The sequence below is a fragment of the Echinops telfairi genome, unplaced genomic scaffold (assembly GCF_000313985.2).
Source record: "Echinops telfairi isolate 266 unplaced genomic scaffold, ASM31398v2 ScPeMD7_5;HRSCAF=22, whole genome shotgun sequence".
Lineage (NCBI taxonomy): Eukaryota > Metazoa > Chordata > Mammalia > Afrosoricida > Tenrecidae > Echinops > Echinops telfairi.
In genome coordinates, this window is record NW_022103901.1 from 34,044,242 (window position 1) to 34,059,338 (window position 15,097).

A 15,097-nucleotide genomic window follows, 5' to 3' on the forward strand; every position below is an offset into this window, starting at 1 on the left:
TTTGGGGGGATTTCACTATGCACCAGAATCCACTTGATGGCAGTGTTTGGGGGAATTGTGTTGCCTTGTTGTGAGTGCTGCTCATCCCTCGAGTCAGCACCCAAACCTGGAATCTGGCTCCTGAAGAGGTTCTTTCCAATCATGACCCAGTGTTGGCACCCCATGGGGCACGCTGATTTGCACCGGACAACCCTACCTCCTGTGGCACCACCCCTCTTGTTGGCGTCTGAACAGCCGCCCTTCAAGATCCCAGTTGGTGGGTCTCTGGTGGTGATCTGTGTGTGTTTGTGTGCAAGGACGCAAAACACTGGGTGCCAAAACCCAGCCTTCAGAACCCTGTGGAGTGTGGTTCAGCTCAGATGCACCCGGGGGTGCCCTGGTTTAGAGTGTCCCTGAAGGTCCCTGAGGTCGCCTTAAAGACAGGAGACCAACTCACAGCAAAGCCCCACTCTGAATTTATTCAGCTAGATAACAACTTCTCCCAGACTGACGTTGCTCTGGACGCAGGGGTGGGCCCAGGCCCCAAGGAAGGATAAGCAAGAGCTTGCAGCTACAGATCCCCAGCTGAGGGAGGGGGACTGCCTCCAATTAGAAGGGATTCCCCCCGTGACATAAGTCGCTGCAGAAGGGGAGGGGACAGCTATTGGGAGGGCCATGCTGGTCTCCCAGGAAGGCAGGTTCTCAGGCTGGCTTGGGCTGGCCTGGGCCCAAGCTCCTACAAGCCCCATGGACCCTCAGAATCGAGCTATGTGCACCCCCACCAACTGCTGGAGTAGAGGGAGGGGCAGGTCTGGATCCTCCAGTCTGGCCCCCACTGCCTCTCATCCCCCCGCCTTCCCTCCCGATGGGGTATCTGGGGCCCCTAAGAGGGCTACAGGGGTTGGCCTCGTCTTCCAGGTGGCATGCGAGGGCCGGTCTGTCGGGAGCTGCTGGCCTCCGGTGGCTTCACTCGAGCTGGGGGCTGCTCCACCAGGACGTAGAGGAAGCCGCCCAGGGCTCCGGCTGCCATGGCGGTGTTGTGGGCAGAGCAGCCATCTGGGGAGAAAACGTGGTCCCTCACCCAGTGGCACTGTGGGTGGGGCATGGCAGTCTCGGAACCCACTGAGGAAGTTCTAGTCTGCCCTATAGAGCTGTAGTGAGTTTGGCTTGGGTACATCTCTACCATTACTCGGCCAGCTAGCGGGGTATAGGCAGGGGTGGCACCCTGCTCAGACTCCCTTCCTGGGCCCACCCTACCCCTGCTGCTGGGAATCTTGGCCTCCTTCTCCAGAACCGTCTTTAACCATTGCAGCCCCCTTTCCCTTTCCCAAATGACCCCCACCACCCAGTCTGTGGTGGCACCACGATGCAAATACCAGCAGGGCCACCCATGGTGGACAGGTGGCGATGGAGTTTCTAGACTGAGACAGACCAGGAAGAAAGACCTGGTGATCCACGTCCCCACACACCAGGGGCATCCCTGGCTGCCCGGTATGGTACTTCCTTGAAGCCGATTGTGGGGATGGTGCTCGACTGGACAGTGGTCAGTCCCTTGTGCGTAGAGACTGACCCCTTCAGTGCTGCTGGGGATTGTCTGACATTGAGGACTGTCCACCTGGATACAAGGTAAGCACAGACCTGGCCTATGCTGGCAAGCTGGACTCAGGGCCCTTGAGGACAGAGTAGAACTGCCCCACGGGGCTCTCAAGGCCGTAGGTCTTTCCGAAGCAGAAGGCCGCACTGTTCTCCCGTGCAGCACCTGGTGGTGGCTTTGAACCCCCAACCTTGTGGTTAGCACATTCACCATGGCACCACCAGGGCTCCAGCCGTCTGGCTTGGGAGCCTCCACTTGGCGCACTGATGCCCCTGGGCATTCCCAGTACCTGTAAATTCCTTTTCTCGCCTCTTCACTCGTCTCAGCCCTTGCTGGGGGTATGGAGTGCCTCTTGGGAATTCTTCATCTTTGGGAATGGAGATGGGGTGGGGGTTAAGGGGGAGAAGGTCAGGGATCTGAGTTAGGGCATCTAGAGGAGCTTTCTGACTGACTTGCTGATGCCTCGGAAACACCTCAGATACCTCAGTCTCCTCCTATCACTGGGGGTGGGGGCGCCCCAGAAGTTCCCGCTCACACCTGTCTGGAGGTATTTTGCTTCATCTAGACATGTGTCCTTCCTCCTACCACGGTTCCCCGCTGCCCCATCAGAATCACTGGAGGGGCTGCAGGGTTGTCGGCCTCAGCCCTGGCTTGCTGCAGCTCTAGGATCAGGGCCCGGGCGGCTGCACTTTATATATCCCTCCCATAGGTAGCCAAGTGAGTTATGCGATGGGCTGCCAACTGCAAGGCAAGCCGTCCTAAACCACCAGCTGCTCTGCTGGAGGAAGACGAGGCTTCCTACTCCTGGAGAGAGTCAGTCTTGGAAACCCACGGGGACAGGTCTGCCCTACCTCTCGGGCCACTGTGGTTGAAACCAACTCGTTGGCAATACGTGAAATGAGGGTATCTTACTTTTTTTTTTAAGGGAGCTATCAGGTTAAGCATTGGCTGGCAGTTCGAAGCCACCAGGCAGTGGGAGAAAGATGCGGCAACTGCGTCTGCAGACATTCATAGATTCGGACACCTTGCACAGGGCCAAAGTGAGTCAGAAGGGACTTGGGGACGGTGGTTTCTTTTGGGATCTGAACGGCCCTGGCTGGTGATTGGGGGTGTGCTGGGCACTCCCTCTGCAGGTGCATAGCGGAAGGGCTGGAGGAAGAAAGGCCTGGCGATCTATTTCTGATCAAAGATCTTCCCGAGTGATGGAAGATCACCACTGCATACTTTTGGCTTCCAGAGCTCCCAGCCCCTCCTCCCCGGGGTGTGCCCACGTGTTGTGTCACAGAGCACAACACACCTCTGCGTCCCCAACACACCCCATCCTTCTCCCAGCCTGGCCAGCAGCGCCACTTACCTGGCCTCCCGAAGCAACCTTCCTCTCGCTTCTGCCAGCTGAGGAGGACCTCCAGCCACCGGAGCTTGTAGAAGTCTGCGAACCCCCCGATTCCGCAGAGCATGACTGGGAGCAAAGAGGGAGACCCTGCAGCCATGGCCTCTGTGCACACCCTTCCTCTCCCCCCACCAACTGGTGGCTCCAGCACCAAGAGGCAGCCCAAGAGCCCTGGCACCCAGCCCTGCTCCCCACAGTGCCAGCAAGGGGAGTGGGATGTGCTCTGTACACACAGTGCATGGGACTCCTCTACGAGTCATGAGTGCCCTCGACCTGAAACTCGACTTCACAATCGGCCTCATCGTGGAGGTTTTCCGAGTCTCTCTCTTTCCGTCTGTCCAGGGCCCTGTCACTGGGCCAGCCTCTGGAGGCCAGCAGCGGTCAGTGGTGGGGCGGGGCCTCGGTGTCAGGTTTGCCACCGGTTACATCTGAGCCTCATGGTTTTGTGCCATGGTCCAGCCTGTGAGCGGGGGGCCTGCCACAGGAGGAAACCGTGAGGGTTTCCCACTAGCGTGAGCTGTGCCACAATGCACAAACAGCACCCTGTCCGAGGGGGAGCCTGGGAGAGCCAGAGAAGCAAGGTGGGTCTTCCAAGTGGGCGCGTGCGCCCCTTCACGAGGCTCCCTGTGTAAGTAAAGCCCCCGTGACACCTGATATACTTAGGGAAAAAACCCATTTTGTTGTTTATCAGAAACTCAAATGCAACTGGGAATCTACAACTCTTACTGACTAGGTCTGGACACTACTTGCAAGTGTACGGTTGTTCATGCATGCATGTGTGTTTGTACATAAATGCATGTTTGGGTGTTCGTGTGTGTATGCATTGTGAGTATATTTGTGTGTACACGTGTGCAAACATTTGTGTGCCATTTTTGTTATGCCCGTGTTGTGTGTGCCCATTTGTGTGCGTGTGTATGCACACGTTGGTGTGTACACGTGTGTGTGCGTGTGCATGCCCCACGTCAGGGAGCTCTGCTCACTGTTTTCCATGAAGAGGTCCCGGGTGGGGTAGGGGTACCCGACAGCCTCAGCTCTCCGGTTCAGGTCCATCATGTTGGCACAGAAGAGGTGCATGTAGTGCTGGCTCTGGGCAAACAGCCCCTCTGTGCAGCCCAGCTGGGGGACAGACACCAGAGACCAGGAAGTCAGGGCCATGGCACATGTTGACGTGCTGGGGCCGGTGGGGGTGGGGGTTTCTAAGGAGGCCTGGTCCAGTCTATGGGCTCCCTGCCTTCCCCACTGCCATTCCTGGCTTGTTTGAGATCCTTCCCCGGAGAACTGCTCTGGACTGGAGGGCACTGAATTTGAGTGCTGCCTTGCTGAGTGACCTTGGTTGGCTAAGTTAAGTAAGCCCTCTGAGCTCTGGGTGGCAGAAGGCTCGTCACCTTTGAGGGACTGAACTAGAGGGTGATCGTGGGTGGAGGAGACAAGGCCCCCATTGGGAATGTTCTAAAACCAGGAACCAAACCAAATCCGCTGCTCAGAGTTGATGCTGATTCATCGGGACCCTACAGGGCAGGCTAGAACTGGCCCTGTGGGTTTCCGAGATGGAAACTCTTTACAGGAGTTTAAAGTCCTATCTTTTACTAAAACCATTAGCTGCCACAAATGCATATTCTGATTCACGGTGGTGATGTGAAATCGACCGAGGAGTTCAGAGCAGACTTGAGAAACGACTATATGACACCCGTCCGGGAGCATTTTCTGTCGATTTCCATTAGCGTCCTTATTTTTCAGTATTTTACAAAAGTCTGTGACAGCTTGAGAACAAATAATGATAATAAACCATCAAATGGAAACAGCAAACTGCTTGCTTCTTGGCTAGGAATTCCGGGAGACTGGCTGACATTTTTACAGCGGGCCAGTGAGCTGAACCTTCTGCACACAGGGCAGAAACAGATGAAGGGAAGTCAGCAAGTGTCCCATAAAACCACAGGAACCGTTACAAAACAAAAATACCCTCAGGCGAAGCCATGTTTCTCCCTCAGGTCTCTCTACTCCTGAGGGGGCGGGGGCGTTTCTATCTCTCTGCGCCCCTTCCCAGGAGCTCTGCCCCTGTGAGTCAGCCTGCTGTGGGTCACCCTGGATCAGGAGAGTGGCCTCCTGCAGCCACTCAGACCGTTCCTTTCCAATGTCCTTGGAGCTTGGGGGACAAAAAGAAGCCTGCAGGGGCAAGAGCAGGGCTGTGGGGAGATGGGAGAAGGTTTCCCCATAAAAGCCTCACAGCTCAGCCCTGCTTCTCCCAGAGAATGAGCCGGTGCATTGTTGTGGTGAGAAAGTTCCCGGGGAAACTTTCCTGGCCTCTTCCCTCACCAGTGCCGTTTTCCACATCCTTAAAAGTTCTTCCTCCCCTGGGCCTCTACTCCAAGTCCTCCCTCAATGCAAGAACACTTTGTTCTATTAACCTGGCATTCCATGATGCTCACCTTCCCGACATGATCGCTGAAAACAAAGCGAGTGCATATGCAAAGGCGGTGAAGCAAGCTGATGGTGCCCAGCTACGAACAGATATAGGGTCTTAAAGGCTTGAAGATAAACAGGTGGCCATCTAGCTGAGAAGCAACAAAGCCCACATGGAAGAAGCACACCAGCCTGTGTGATCACGAGGTGCCAAAGGGATCAGGTATCAGGTATCAAAGAACAAGAAAAAACCTTATCATTGTGAATGAGAGGGAGTACGGAGTGGGGACCCAAAGCCCATCTGTAGGCTACTGGACATCCCCTTACAGAAGGGTTGTGGGGAGGACACGAGCCAGTCAGGGTGCAGTATAGCACCATTGAAACATACAACTTTCCTCTAATTCTTTAATCTCTCCCCCTACCCCAACTATCATGATCCTAATTCTACCTTACAAATCCGGCTAAACCAGAGGATGTATATTGGTACAGATAGGAACTGGAAACAGAGGGAATCCAGGACAGATGATCCCTTCAGGACCAGTGGTGAGAATGGCGATACCGGGAGGGTAGAGGGAAGGAGAGTAGAAAGGGGAACCGATCACAAGGATCTACATATAACCTCCTCCCTGGGGGGATGGACAACAGAAAAGTGGGTGAAGGGAGATGCCGGACAGTGTAAGACATGACAAAGTAATAATAATTTATAAATTATCAGAGGTTCATGAGATGGGGGGCGGGATGAGGAGCTGATACCAAGGGCTCAGTGGAAAGCAATGTTTTGAGAATGATGATGGCAGATGTACAAATGTGCTTGACACAATGGATGGTTTTGGGATTGTGATAAGAGATGTATGAGCCCCCAATAAAATGATTTAAAAACATTTCACTTAATTGGAATTCAAAAAATACTTCTTCCTCATAAGCCCTCATGATTGTCCTGTGTCCCCCGGGAAAAGCCTATCAAGGTGGCTCTGCGGAGGCTTCCGGAGCAGCTCCCTGGGCCTCAAGTGTGACTGGCCAGCGGATGCCCTTGGAAGCCGTAGTCTGAGGGGATCTTGTTGAGGGCACCCTGATGACGGCAGGCAGGTGTAGCGATGCCTGCAGCCGCCACTGATCTCAGGGCTGCGCTCACACCTGGTTGTTTGGGGGGCAGGAACGGGCACCTGGCTGCAAGGTTGTCTGATTTACCCTCGCCTCGGGAGCCCTGGTGGTGCAGTGGTCACGAGATGGGCCGTGATCCACAAGGTCTGAAGTTTGAGACTGCCACCCGCCCCATGGAAGAAAGACAGGACTTGCTATTCCGCAGCGTCTCCGTCTTGGGAACCCACGGAGGCAGTCCTACGCGGTCCTGTAGGGTTGCCCTGAGTCAGCAGCGACTCGGTGGCCGTGAGTTTGTTTGCTTGTTTTCTATCCTCCTGTATTTCAAAATGTCCCCTGTGATTTCGTGAGGCCGTGCTCTGGACCAAGCGCCCTCACAGCCTGGCTTCTGTCCACAGGGACCCACGGACACAGAGGCCCAGCCCAGGTGTGGGCCACACGGGGGTGCGGTGCACTCTGGTCTCAGGGCCGTCCCATGGGGGCTGGCCGGGACCAGCCGTGTTTAAGGCCTCTTCCTTTCCCTCCTTCAGCAATCCCCACCTTCTTTTTAAAAATGAAGCTGAAGCTAACAGGTGAAACCGGAGCTCAATCTCCTCCCGCCTGTTTTAAGAGCGTTCCACCCTCAGGAGGGCGCTTTGAGGATTCAGGTGCGTCTGACCCCCGCCAGGGGATTTCCCATCGCCTCCTCTGCATGTGAAAGGTGGACGCTGATTGCGGAAGCCCGGAGGAGAACGATGCGTTTGAATGAGGGCGCTGGAGAAGAACCCTGGCACTACCGTGCATGGACTGCACAAGGACCAACAGACCGGTCTCGGAAGACGTTCGAGACTTTGTCTCACGTACTTTGGACATGTTGTCGGGAGAGGCCAGTCCCTGGAGAGGGACATTGTGCTTGGTCAGTGAAAGAGGATGGCCCTTGATAGGTTGGACGGCCACAGGGGCGACCACACCAGGTTCAAGCATCACACGGACGGACGGCGAGGGTGGCCCAGGCCCAGGCCCAGGCGTGCGTCCTTCCCTGTTCACAGGGTGTCTATGGCAACAACAAACCTTAGGGGGGCCACTAAGTCCCCATAGGGAGAGGCAGTGACCACAATGCCAGGACAGGTTGATGTTCTGCCTCTTCTTCTTTTTTTTTAAACATTTTATTAGGGGCTCATACAACTGTTATCCCAATCCATACACATATCAATTGTGTAAAGCGCATTTGTACATCGTTCTCAAAACATTTCCTCTCCACTTAAACCCCCGACATTAGGTCCTCATTTTTCCCCTCCCTCCCTGCTCCCCACTCCCTCATGAGTCCTTGATAGTTTATAAATGGGTATTTTGTCATATCTTGCCCTGTCCGACGTCTCCCTGCACCCACTTTTCGCTTGTCTGTCCCCCAGGGAGGAGGTCACACACAGTTCCATGTAATCGGTTCCCTCTTTCCTACCCATTCTCCCTTTACCCTCCCTGTTTTGCCACTCACACCACTGGTCCTATAGGGCTCATCCGTCCTGGATTCCCTGTATTTTCAGTTCCTCTCTGTACCAGTGTACCTCCTCTGGTCTAGCCAGACTTGCAAGATCGAATTCGAGTCATGGTAGTGGGAGCGGGGAGGAAACATTTAGGAACTAGAGGAAAGTTGTATTTCTCATCGTTGTTACATCGCACCCTGACTGGCTCATCTCCTCCCCGAGAACCCTCTGCAAGGGATCTCCAGTGTCTGCCTCCTCTTTCTTCCTGCTCCCAGGCACGGCAGCCCCTGTCCTGGTCCACCTACTAGAATTGGCTGCCAGACATGGGGCCCCGGCCCTTGGCTGCGTTCCATGCCTGGAGCTCTCATTCCCTTACTGTCTCTCACCTGCTGTGAGGAGTCCCGGTGGCGAGGCGGGTCACAAGTTGGGCTGCTAACCACAAGGTCAGGGGTTCGACAAACCGATCCCCCCCACTGGAGAAAGTGGGGCCCGTCTGCTCCTGTCGTCTCAGATCTGCAGTCTGAGAACCCACAGGGACAGGGAGCCGGCATGCACTTGATGGCTGTGGGGGCTGCCTTTCGTCCGGGGCCTGGGGGCACTGGGGCTGAGAGCCTGGCTGCTCAGGGGCAGGCTGGCGGCTTGGCAGGAGAGAGATGCGGCCGCCTGCCTCCCTATCAATCCATCGATAGCGCCCGGAACCCCGTGGCCGTTCTCCGTGGTCCTCCAGGGGCGCAGGGAGTCAGAATCGACCGCAACAAGTTTAACTTTTTTTTTAATCATCCCCTTTTGTTTTCCTGGCACCCGTTAGCTGTGCAAAGCTTGCAGGCCCACAGAATCATAACAACTCATGACTGCAGGATCCAAGCAGGCAGTCCATCCCGTGGCCTTGTTCTCCCCGCTCCGGACGGAGAAGGTCCCACGCTCCTCGGGTCTGCCTCCCACTGAGCTGGCCCAGCGACCCGGTGTCAGAGCAAAGCTGTGCCCCCTAGGGCCCCAGGGTCGTTTCTTAGATGACTGCCAGGTTTTTCTGCGGAGGAGCCTCGGATTGGACTTGAACCTCCCGGGGCTCCGTTCCCTCCACTAATCCATGGTCACGGAGTCGATTCCTGCTTGTAGCACCTCCCCCCAGCCCACGTGCCAGGGTGGCAGTGCCCCACGGGGCTTCCCAGGCTGGCCCCTTCATGCAGCCTTTCTGCTGCAGAGCATCCAGTGGGGCAGAGCCACCAACCTTTCGGTTGTGGTGGCTGTTAGGTGCCATCGAATCAGCTGTGACCCACGGTGACCCCATGCACGACAGAAGGCAACCCTGCCGGTCCCACGCCACCCTCACCATCGTCCCTATGCCTGCGCCCATCATCAGCACAGTGTTGGCTGCGCTCCGGTTAGCAGCACTCCGCCATGCCACCAGGGCTCCCCGCGGGCCGTGCCCACTCACCATGGCAGCGGAGAGGAAGTAGAGCAGCTGGTGGGACAGGCAGTAGCCCGAGCAGCCAGCCCTGGTCATGAGCGTCCTGCAGGAGTCCGAGAGGCCACACGGCCGGCTGCTGTTTGTCCTGCGGGGGAGGGATTCTAGAAGGATCTAGAGGCATGGCCCACACTCATCGGTGGGCCCTGACAGCTTCTGGGCCCACAGATGGACAAGAGGAGGGCTGCCAGTGCCAGGCAGATGTGTGCATGTGTGGGGAGCGTGAGTCGGCAGGGGTGTGTGTGTGGTGATGGGAGACTGTAAGGTCATGAGTGTGGGAGTGTGTGTGGTGTACTGAAGTGAATGTGAGTGTAGGTGGTGAGTGATTGTGGTGTGAGTAGATGAGTGTGCAGTGGCTGTAAGTGGTGATGTGTGCAGGGGAGTATATGAGTGTATGTGATGACTGTGAGTGGTGAACGTGAGTGTGTGGGGTGTGAGTGTAGGAGTGTGTGCAGTGATTGTGAATCAGTGTGGTGTATGGTGTGAACACGTGTGTATGTGGGGGTGTGCAGGTGTGAGTGTCTGTGGTGACGAGTGTGGTGTGAATCTATGTGGGTGTGGTAAATGTGGGTGCATGTGTGGTGATTGAGTGGCATGTAGTGAGTGTGTGGTGTGATTTGTACAGAGTATGTGTGTGTGCAGTGAAGGTGAGATTGTGTGTGTGGTAATTTTGAGTGTGGTGTGTGTGTGAGTGTATGTTGTGTGGTGATTGTGGGTATGCCTGTGCACATGATTGTGTGGGGTTTGTGTCTGTGGTCAATGTGTGTGTTTACTGTGTGTGAGTGTAGAGACAATTGCTTTGGCAGTGACTTGAAATGGGAGGGACTGTTAAGACCCTGAAAGGTCATCCCAGGAAAGGGGCTGGGGTCCAGGAGGGCAGAGAGGGGCAGCTGGAGTGTGGGCGGGGTCCTAAGAACCAGGTGTGGCTTCCAGAAAGACCGCTCTGGCCGAGTGGTATCTGTCCTGGGCAGGGAGGGATGTGGGGAGTCGGCGGGTGGGCTGGGGGAGGCTGAGCAGGCAGGCTGAGCAGGGAGGGGCTAGTGGGCTGCTGGCTGGTGCAGGGACTGGGGAGGCCAGAGTGGGGGATGGGAGAGGGAGGTGTGGGTGCCTCCTGGGTTCAGCTGTGAGGACAAGGCAAGAAGCAGGAAGTGGGGCCCAGCAGAACCCACCCGGTCCCCAGCAGCTGCACCAGGCACATGTCGCTGTGTTCCTCCGAGAAGGAATCTTCAGTCTCAAATGTGGGGTAGACCATGGAGGCGTTGGTGCGGGTCCAGGCGTGGGGAAGCTTCCAGAACCCCCACTGGATGGTTGGCTGGAACTCTGGTGGAGGACAGAGCAGTCAGAGGGCGGAAGAGGCCGAGGCAGCCGGCACCGGGCAGGTTGAGAAAGAAGCCCTCACAGGTTGTAGGGGGAAGGAGCAGGCCTGGGGGCAGGGGCAGGCAGTGGGGGACCAGTGTGGACAGGCGATTTACCAACCTCCAGCCAAGCGCTGGGGCTCAGAGCTGAGGAATGGGCACCCCACCGTGCTGGGAGGTCTCGGAGCTCCAGACCTCTTTAGTGGGGAGACCACTGGCTTTGGAACACTTTCTCTTAAAAGTTGTCCGACTGATCACCACCAGGCTTTGCTAGTGGGCCAAACCCCAAACACCGCTACGGGCAGAGGGGAACTGCCCTCTGGGTTTCCTAGACTGTCACTCTTGACAGAGCTCCCGATTGACTAGTGCTATGTCCTCACAGAGCCCCCTAGAGGACACTGGTGGCCAGTGGTTTGCCCTGAGCTGCTCCCCGCAAGGCCAGCAGTTCGAAACCACCAGCAGCTCTGTGGGAGAAAGATGGGCTTCCCACTCCTATAAGACTGACAGTCTCAGAAACCCACAGGGGCAGCTCTACCCCATCCCATAGGGTTGCCGTGAGTTGGCATCAACTCCGTGGCAGTGATTTTTTTTTTAAATACAGTTTCTCAGGCTGAACATCTCTGCAGAAGCAGAAAGCCTCATCATTCACATTTGGAGCAGCTAGTGGGTTTTGACCTGATGACCTTGCAGTTAGTAGCTGAGTGTTTAAATTGTGCCACTTGGGTTCTTGGCTTTGACTAAATCCCTGACACCCTGTGGAAACTGAAGAACTCTCCAAAGGATTAGATCCTTAGTTTTGGGAGTGGAGCCCTGATGGCACAGTGGGTTGCAAGCTGGGCTGCTAAGAGCAAGGTCACCAGTTCAAAACCACCAGCCGCTATGAGGGAGAAAGAGGAGGTTTTCTACGCCCATAAAGAGTCGTGGTCCCGCAAACCCACAGGGGAAGTTCTGCCCTGCCCTGTAGGCTCCTGAAGGGTTGGAATCGACTCGATGGCAGTGAGGTGAGATTTGGGGGGATGGAGAGTGTAGACCGTTAAAGCAATGGGCTGATGACTGAAAGGGTGGAGGTTCAACTCTATTCAGGAGTGCCTCAGAAGAAAGGCGTGGCAAACTACTTCCACGAATCCAACCACGGAAAATGCTCTGGCGCACAGCTCCTCGGTCACACAGGGGTCACCAAGAGTTGGGGCAACTCAACAGCAGTAGGTTCCCCTTCCCATCTGGGAAGGACCTCAGCCAGGGCCGGAGGGCTGGGTCCCATGTTGGGGAGAAGGGCGCATCTATAAACAGAGTGTGGCCCCAGACACGTGCCAGCAAGATGTTTGTCAAGGGCGTGCCTGCCACTGGGTCACAGTGCTCTTAGAGATGCTGCCTTCTGGGACAGACTCGTGGTCTACAGGGAGAGCCCTCACCCCGAGACAGGAAGCTGACCCTCACTGCTCTCCAGCTCCTCTCAATGGGCAGCAGGGGCCATCTCACCTGGAGTCAGGGGTGACAGATCCTTCCTGGGAACCTAGGGGTTCCGACCCTCCCCTGCACCTGAGACACCTGGTCCAGGTGATTTCAGTTAATATTCCCACGCCCGCATCCCTGAAGGGAGGGACTCCAGCTGTGCACTTACCTCTCAGGTAGGCAGGGTCGCTGAGCTTCAGGTAGGGGATGGATTTTCGGAGGAGGATCCCCAGCTTCTTGGACAGCCTTCCCATGCGCTGGCTCAGCGGCCGCAGCTGGGGGTCCCCAGCCCATGCCTCCTGGACACCTTTGAGCTGCACTGGGGGCGACAGTTTACCCCGCAGAGTGAGCAGGCGACGCCCAAGGGCTAAGTCATGCTGCTCACTGCATCTGCAAGAAAGTCCCCACCTGCATCTCTGAATGTGAAGGAGATAGGGTGAACGCGTGCCCCTCAAATGGGTGTCATGCCAGGGAGCATGAGGAAGTTCAGTGCCGTCGACCACACAAGCCAAAGGGCAGCGTTTGCCCCCAAACAAAGCTCAGAAAGCAGGAAGGAGCAGGCGAGAAGGATGCCCCCCAACTGGCTGGGAGGACACAGTGGAGGCAACAACAATCTCCTATGTGACAAGAACGTGAGGGCAGTGTGGGAGGGCTTCGCGCCCTTGGGAGTGGGAACTGAGTCGAGGGCCCCTCCCCCCCAGCGGCAGCAGGGAGGACACTGAGAGCCTGGCAGCCAAGGGCGCAGGGACGCCTGCGTGGAAAATGGATCTGCCAGGTGGACGCCCGAATGACAAACAGAACAAGCAGGACAAAAGGAAGACACTGAAAAGGTAAGCTCGTGAAACCCCCCCGGAGAGCGGCTTTGTGCTTGGTTGCTCCCCAAACCTGCAAGCTCATAAGGAGGAGTCCCCCGGCCAGAGGGGGTGAGATTTAACATTCACGCCCAAACCCCCAAAACCAGCCTTGGGGCCATGGAGTCCATGCTGACTCAGCAACCCTACAGGACAGGGTAGAACTGCCCCTGTAGATGTCTGGGACTAGACAGAGCCTCTTTCTTCCGCGGAGCAGCAGGTGGTAAGGAACTACTCTCCTGTTAGTGGCCTAATGCGTAGCCCAGGGCCCCTAGAAAGGGAGGTGATCGATGCTGGATATAAAGATAATATCAAGACAGCCTCGGAACCCCACCCCCCTGGGGGGCAGTTCTAGCTTGTCCTAACAGGGTCGCTAGGACTCGGCACGGACCCCGTGGCAGTGGGTGAGGTCGAGGTGGCACAAGCCATCTGTGCATGACTGCTGAACTGAAGGGTGGTCATTTAATCCCAGCCCCTGGTCACCCAGAGATTCCAGCCCAGGAAGCTCTCGGCAGAGGCTTTTCTCTGCCGCCTTTTGCTAGGAGTTGCCCTCGACTGCACAGCAGCGGGTTTGGGTGTGGGCATCTCTGGGACTTCACCAGAGGGGTCTTAGCAAAGGCCATGTGGCCATGAAGTCACAAGGTAGCCCCAGGGTCAGATGCTGATCTGTCCAGGAGCAGGTCTGCACCTCCTGCAGAATCCTGCGTTCCCAGGTGGGCGGAATGGCTCTGCCAAGAGAACTGGATGATTCGGAATGCCCACTGCCCACTGCCTGGCCTGCCAGCCTGGCTAACACGGGCTGTGGACAGCTGCAGGGAGGGGCTCCCTCAGGTGAGGGGCTGGCTCCCTGTTTGCCTTGGCCCATCTCCAGTCCACTCCTCAGGAATCTGAAACCTCTCAAAGCTGAACAAACATCGGACTGTTTTCACAGCAGCTCCAGGGGGTTTTGGCTGGGAGTGGAGGAAGCTGGGGTTGGGACCTGGGTCTTGAGGGTCTCTGGACCACAGTCCTGCCAGGGGAGCAGTCACCCCATAAACTCCCATTGAAAGGACCTATCCCATCCTAGAAGGGATGGCCCGATGGGAGAAGGACAATCCCTTACTCCTTTCTCGTACTGCCTTGACACCTGTCTACGTCTCAGGCAGTGATGTGAGCAAGCCGCCCTTCTGTCCCATCCCTTAGAGTCAAAGCAGGCTACCCGGGTAGCTGATGGAACCCGCGCGCAGGTCAGGGTGCAGCGGGGGCTCCTGGGCCAGTCACCCACCTTGCAGCACCTGGAAGCCCACCACGCCATCGAGGTTGAGCTCCGGCAGCCTCTCCTCCAGGAAGACAGTGGCCCGCTCTAGTGCGGGCAGGATCAGGCCTGCGATGGTGGCCTTGCGCTCCGGGGTGTGCAGCTGGGGCAGCGAAGAGGGCCCTACCAGGGCTGGGGCCAGCAGCAGCAGCAGGAGCAGAAGCAGCCTCCCAGGGCTGGACATGGTTCCTGTCTAACCTCAGTGTCCGATCAGCCGGGAGAGCCCGAGCATCAGTCCCTCCTCCCACCTGGCTTCTCCCCCACCCCTCCACCCCCCCGACAGTAGGGGAGGGGAGGGGCAGACTGACCAGCCCAGATGGGCCAGGTGGCAGCCAGCAGGCGGTTGTCCCGTGCCCTGGTAACCAAGCCACCTTCGCCATCGTGTTTGAGTCCCCTGCGGGGTCGTTGTGTCAGCTCCTGGCATCTGTGGGACGAGATTCAGTGAATTACTGCCACAACCAAACTCAGACCGGACCGTGGAGTCGATTCCGACTCACCGGGACCCTACAGGACAAGGAAGAAGTGCATCCGGGGGATTCTGAGGCCGTGCATCTTTAGAGAAGCAGGCGGCCTCTTCTTTCCCCTGCGGAGCGGTGGGCGGATTCGAACCGCTAGCCTTGCTTAACCGTCCGACGCTCAACCCGCTGCGCCACCGAGGCACATGGTTACCTCTAAACCAGGGACCCTGGTGACGCAGTAGGTGTGACAGGCGAAAGCAGAGGGTGCTGACCCCTGGGATCGCTCCCCTGCGGCTTC

The 15,097-nt window shown here is 56.9% G+C and overlaps 1 protein-coding gene across 1 annotated transcript; it reads right to left on the reverse strand.

Moving 5' to 3' along the window:
- Positions 1-764: 764 nt before the first annotated feature.
- On the reverse strand, positions 765-14,525 carry CUNH16orf89 (chromosome unknown C16orf89 homolog). The gene is made up of 8 exons (XM_004706235.2): positions 14,312-14,525; positions 12,366-12,515; positions 10,559-10,709; positions 9,360-9,477; positions 3,944-4,079; positions 2,928-3,032; positions 1,863-1,940; positions 765-1,035 (listed from the first exon to the last, which is right to left on the reverse strand). The coding sequence occupies exons 1-8, from the start codon at positions 14,523-14,525 to the stop codon at positions 872-874; spliced, it is 1,116 nt and encodes a 371-aa protein (XP_004706292.1). The 3' UTR covers positions 765-871.
- Positions 14,526-15,097: the final 572 nt, after the last annotated feature.

Bases quoted from the DNA above. Each gene is read 5' to 3' on its own strand.
- CUNH16orf89 (XM_004706235.2), bottom strand. From the start codon at position 14,525: ATGTCCAGCCCTGGGAGGCTGCTTCTGCTCCTGCTGCTGCTGCTGGCC. The intron at 12,516-14,311 runs GTGGGTGACTGG...TGTCGCCCCCAG, and splicing joins GGGCTTCCAGGTGCTGCAAG to TGCAGCTCAAAGGTGTCCAG. The intron at 4,080-9,359 runs GTGAGTGGGCAC...TCTGTCCCCCAG, and splicing joins ACTTCCTCTCCGCTGCCATG to CTGGGCTGCACAGAGGGGCT.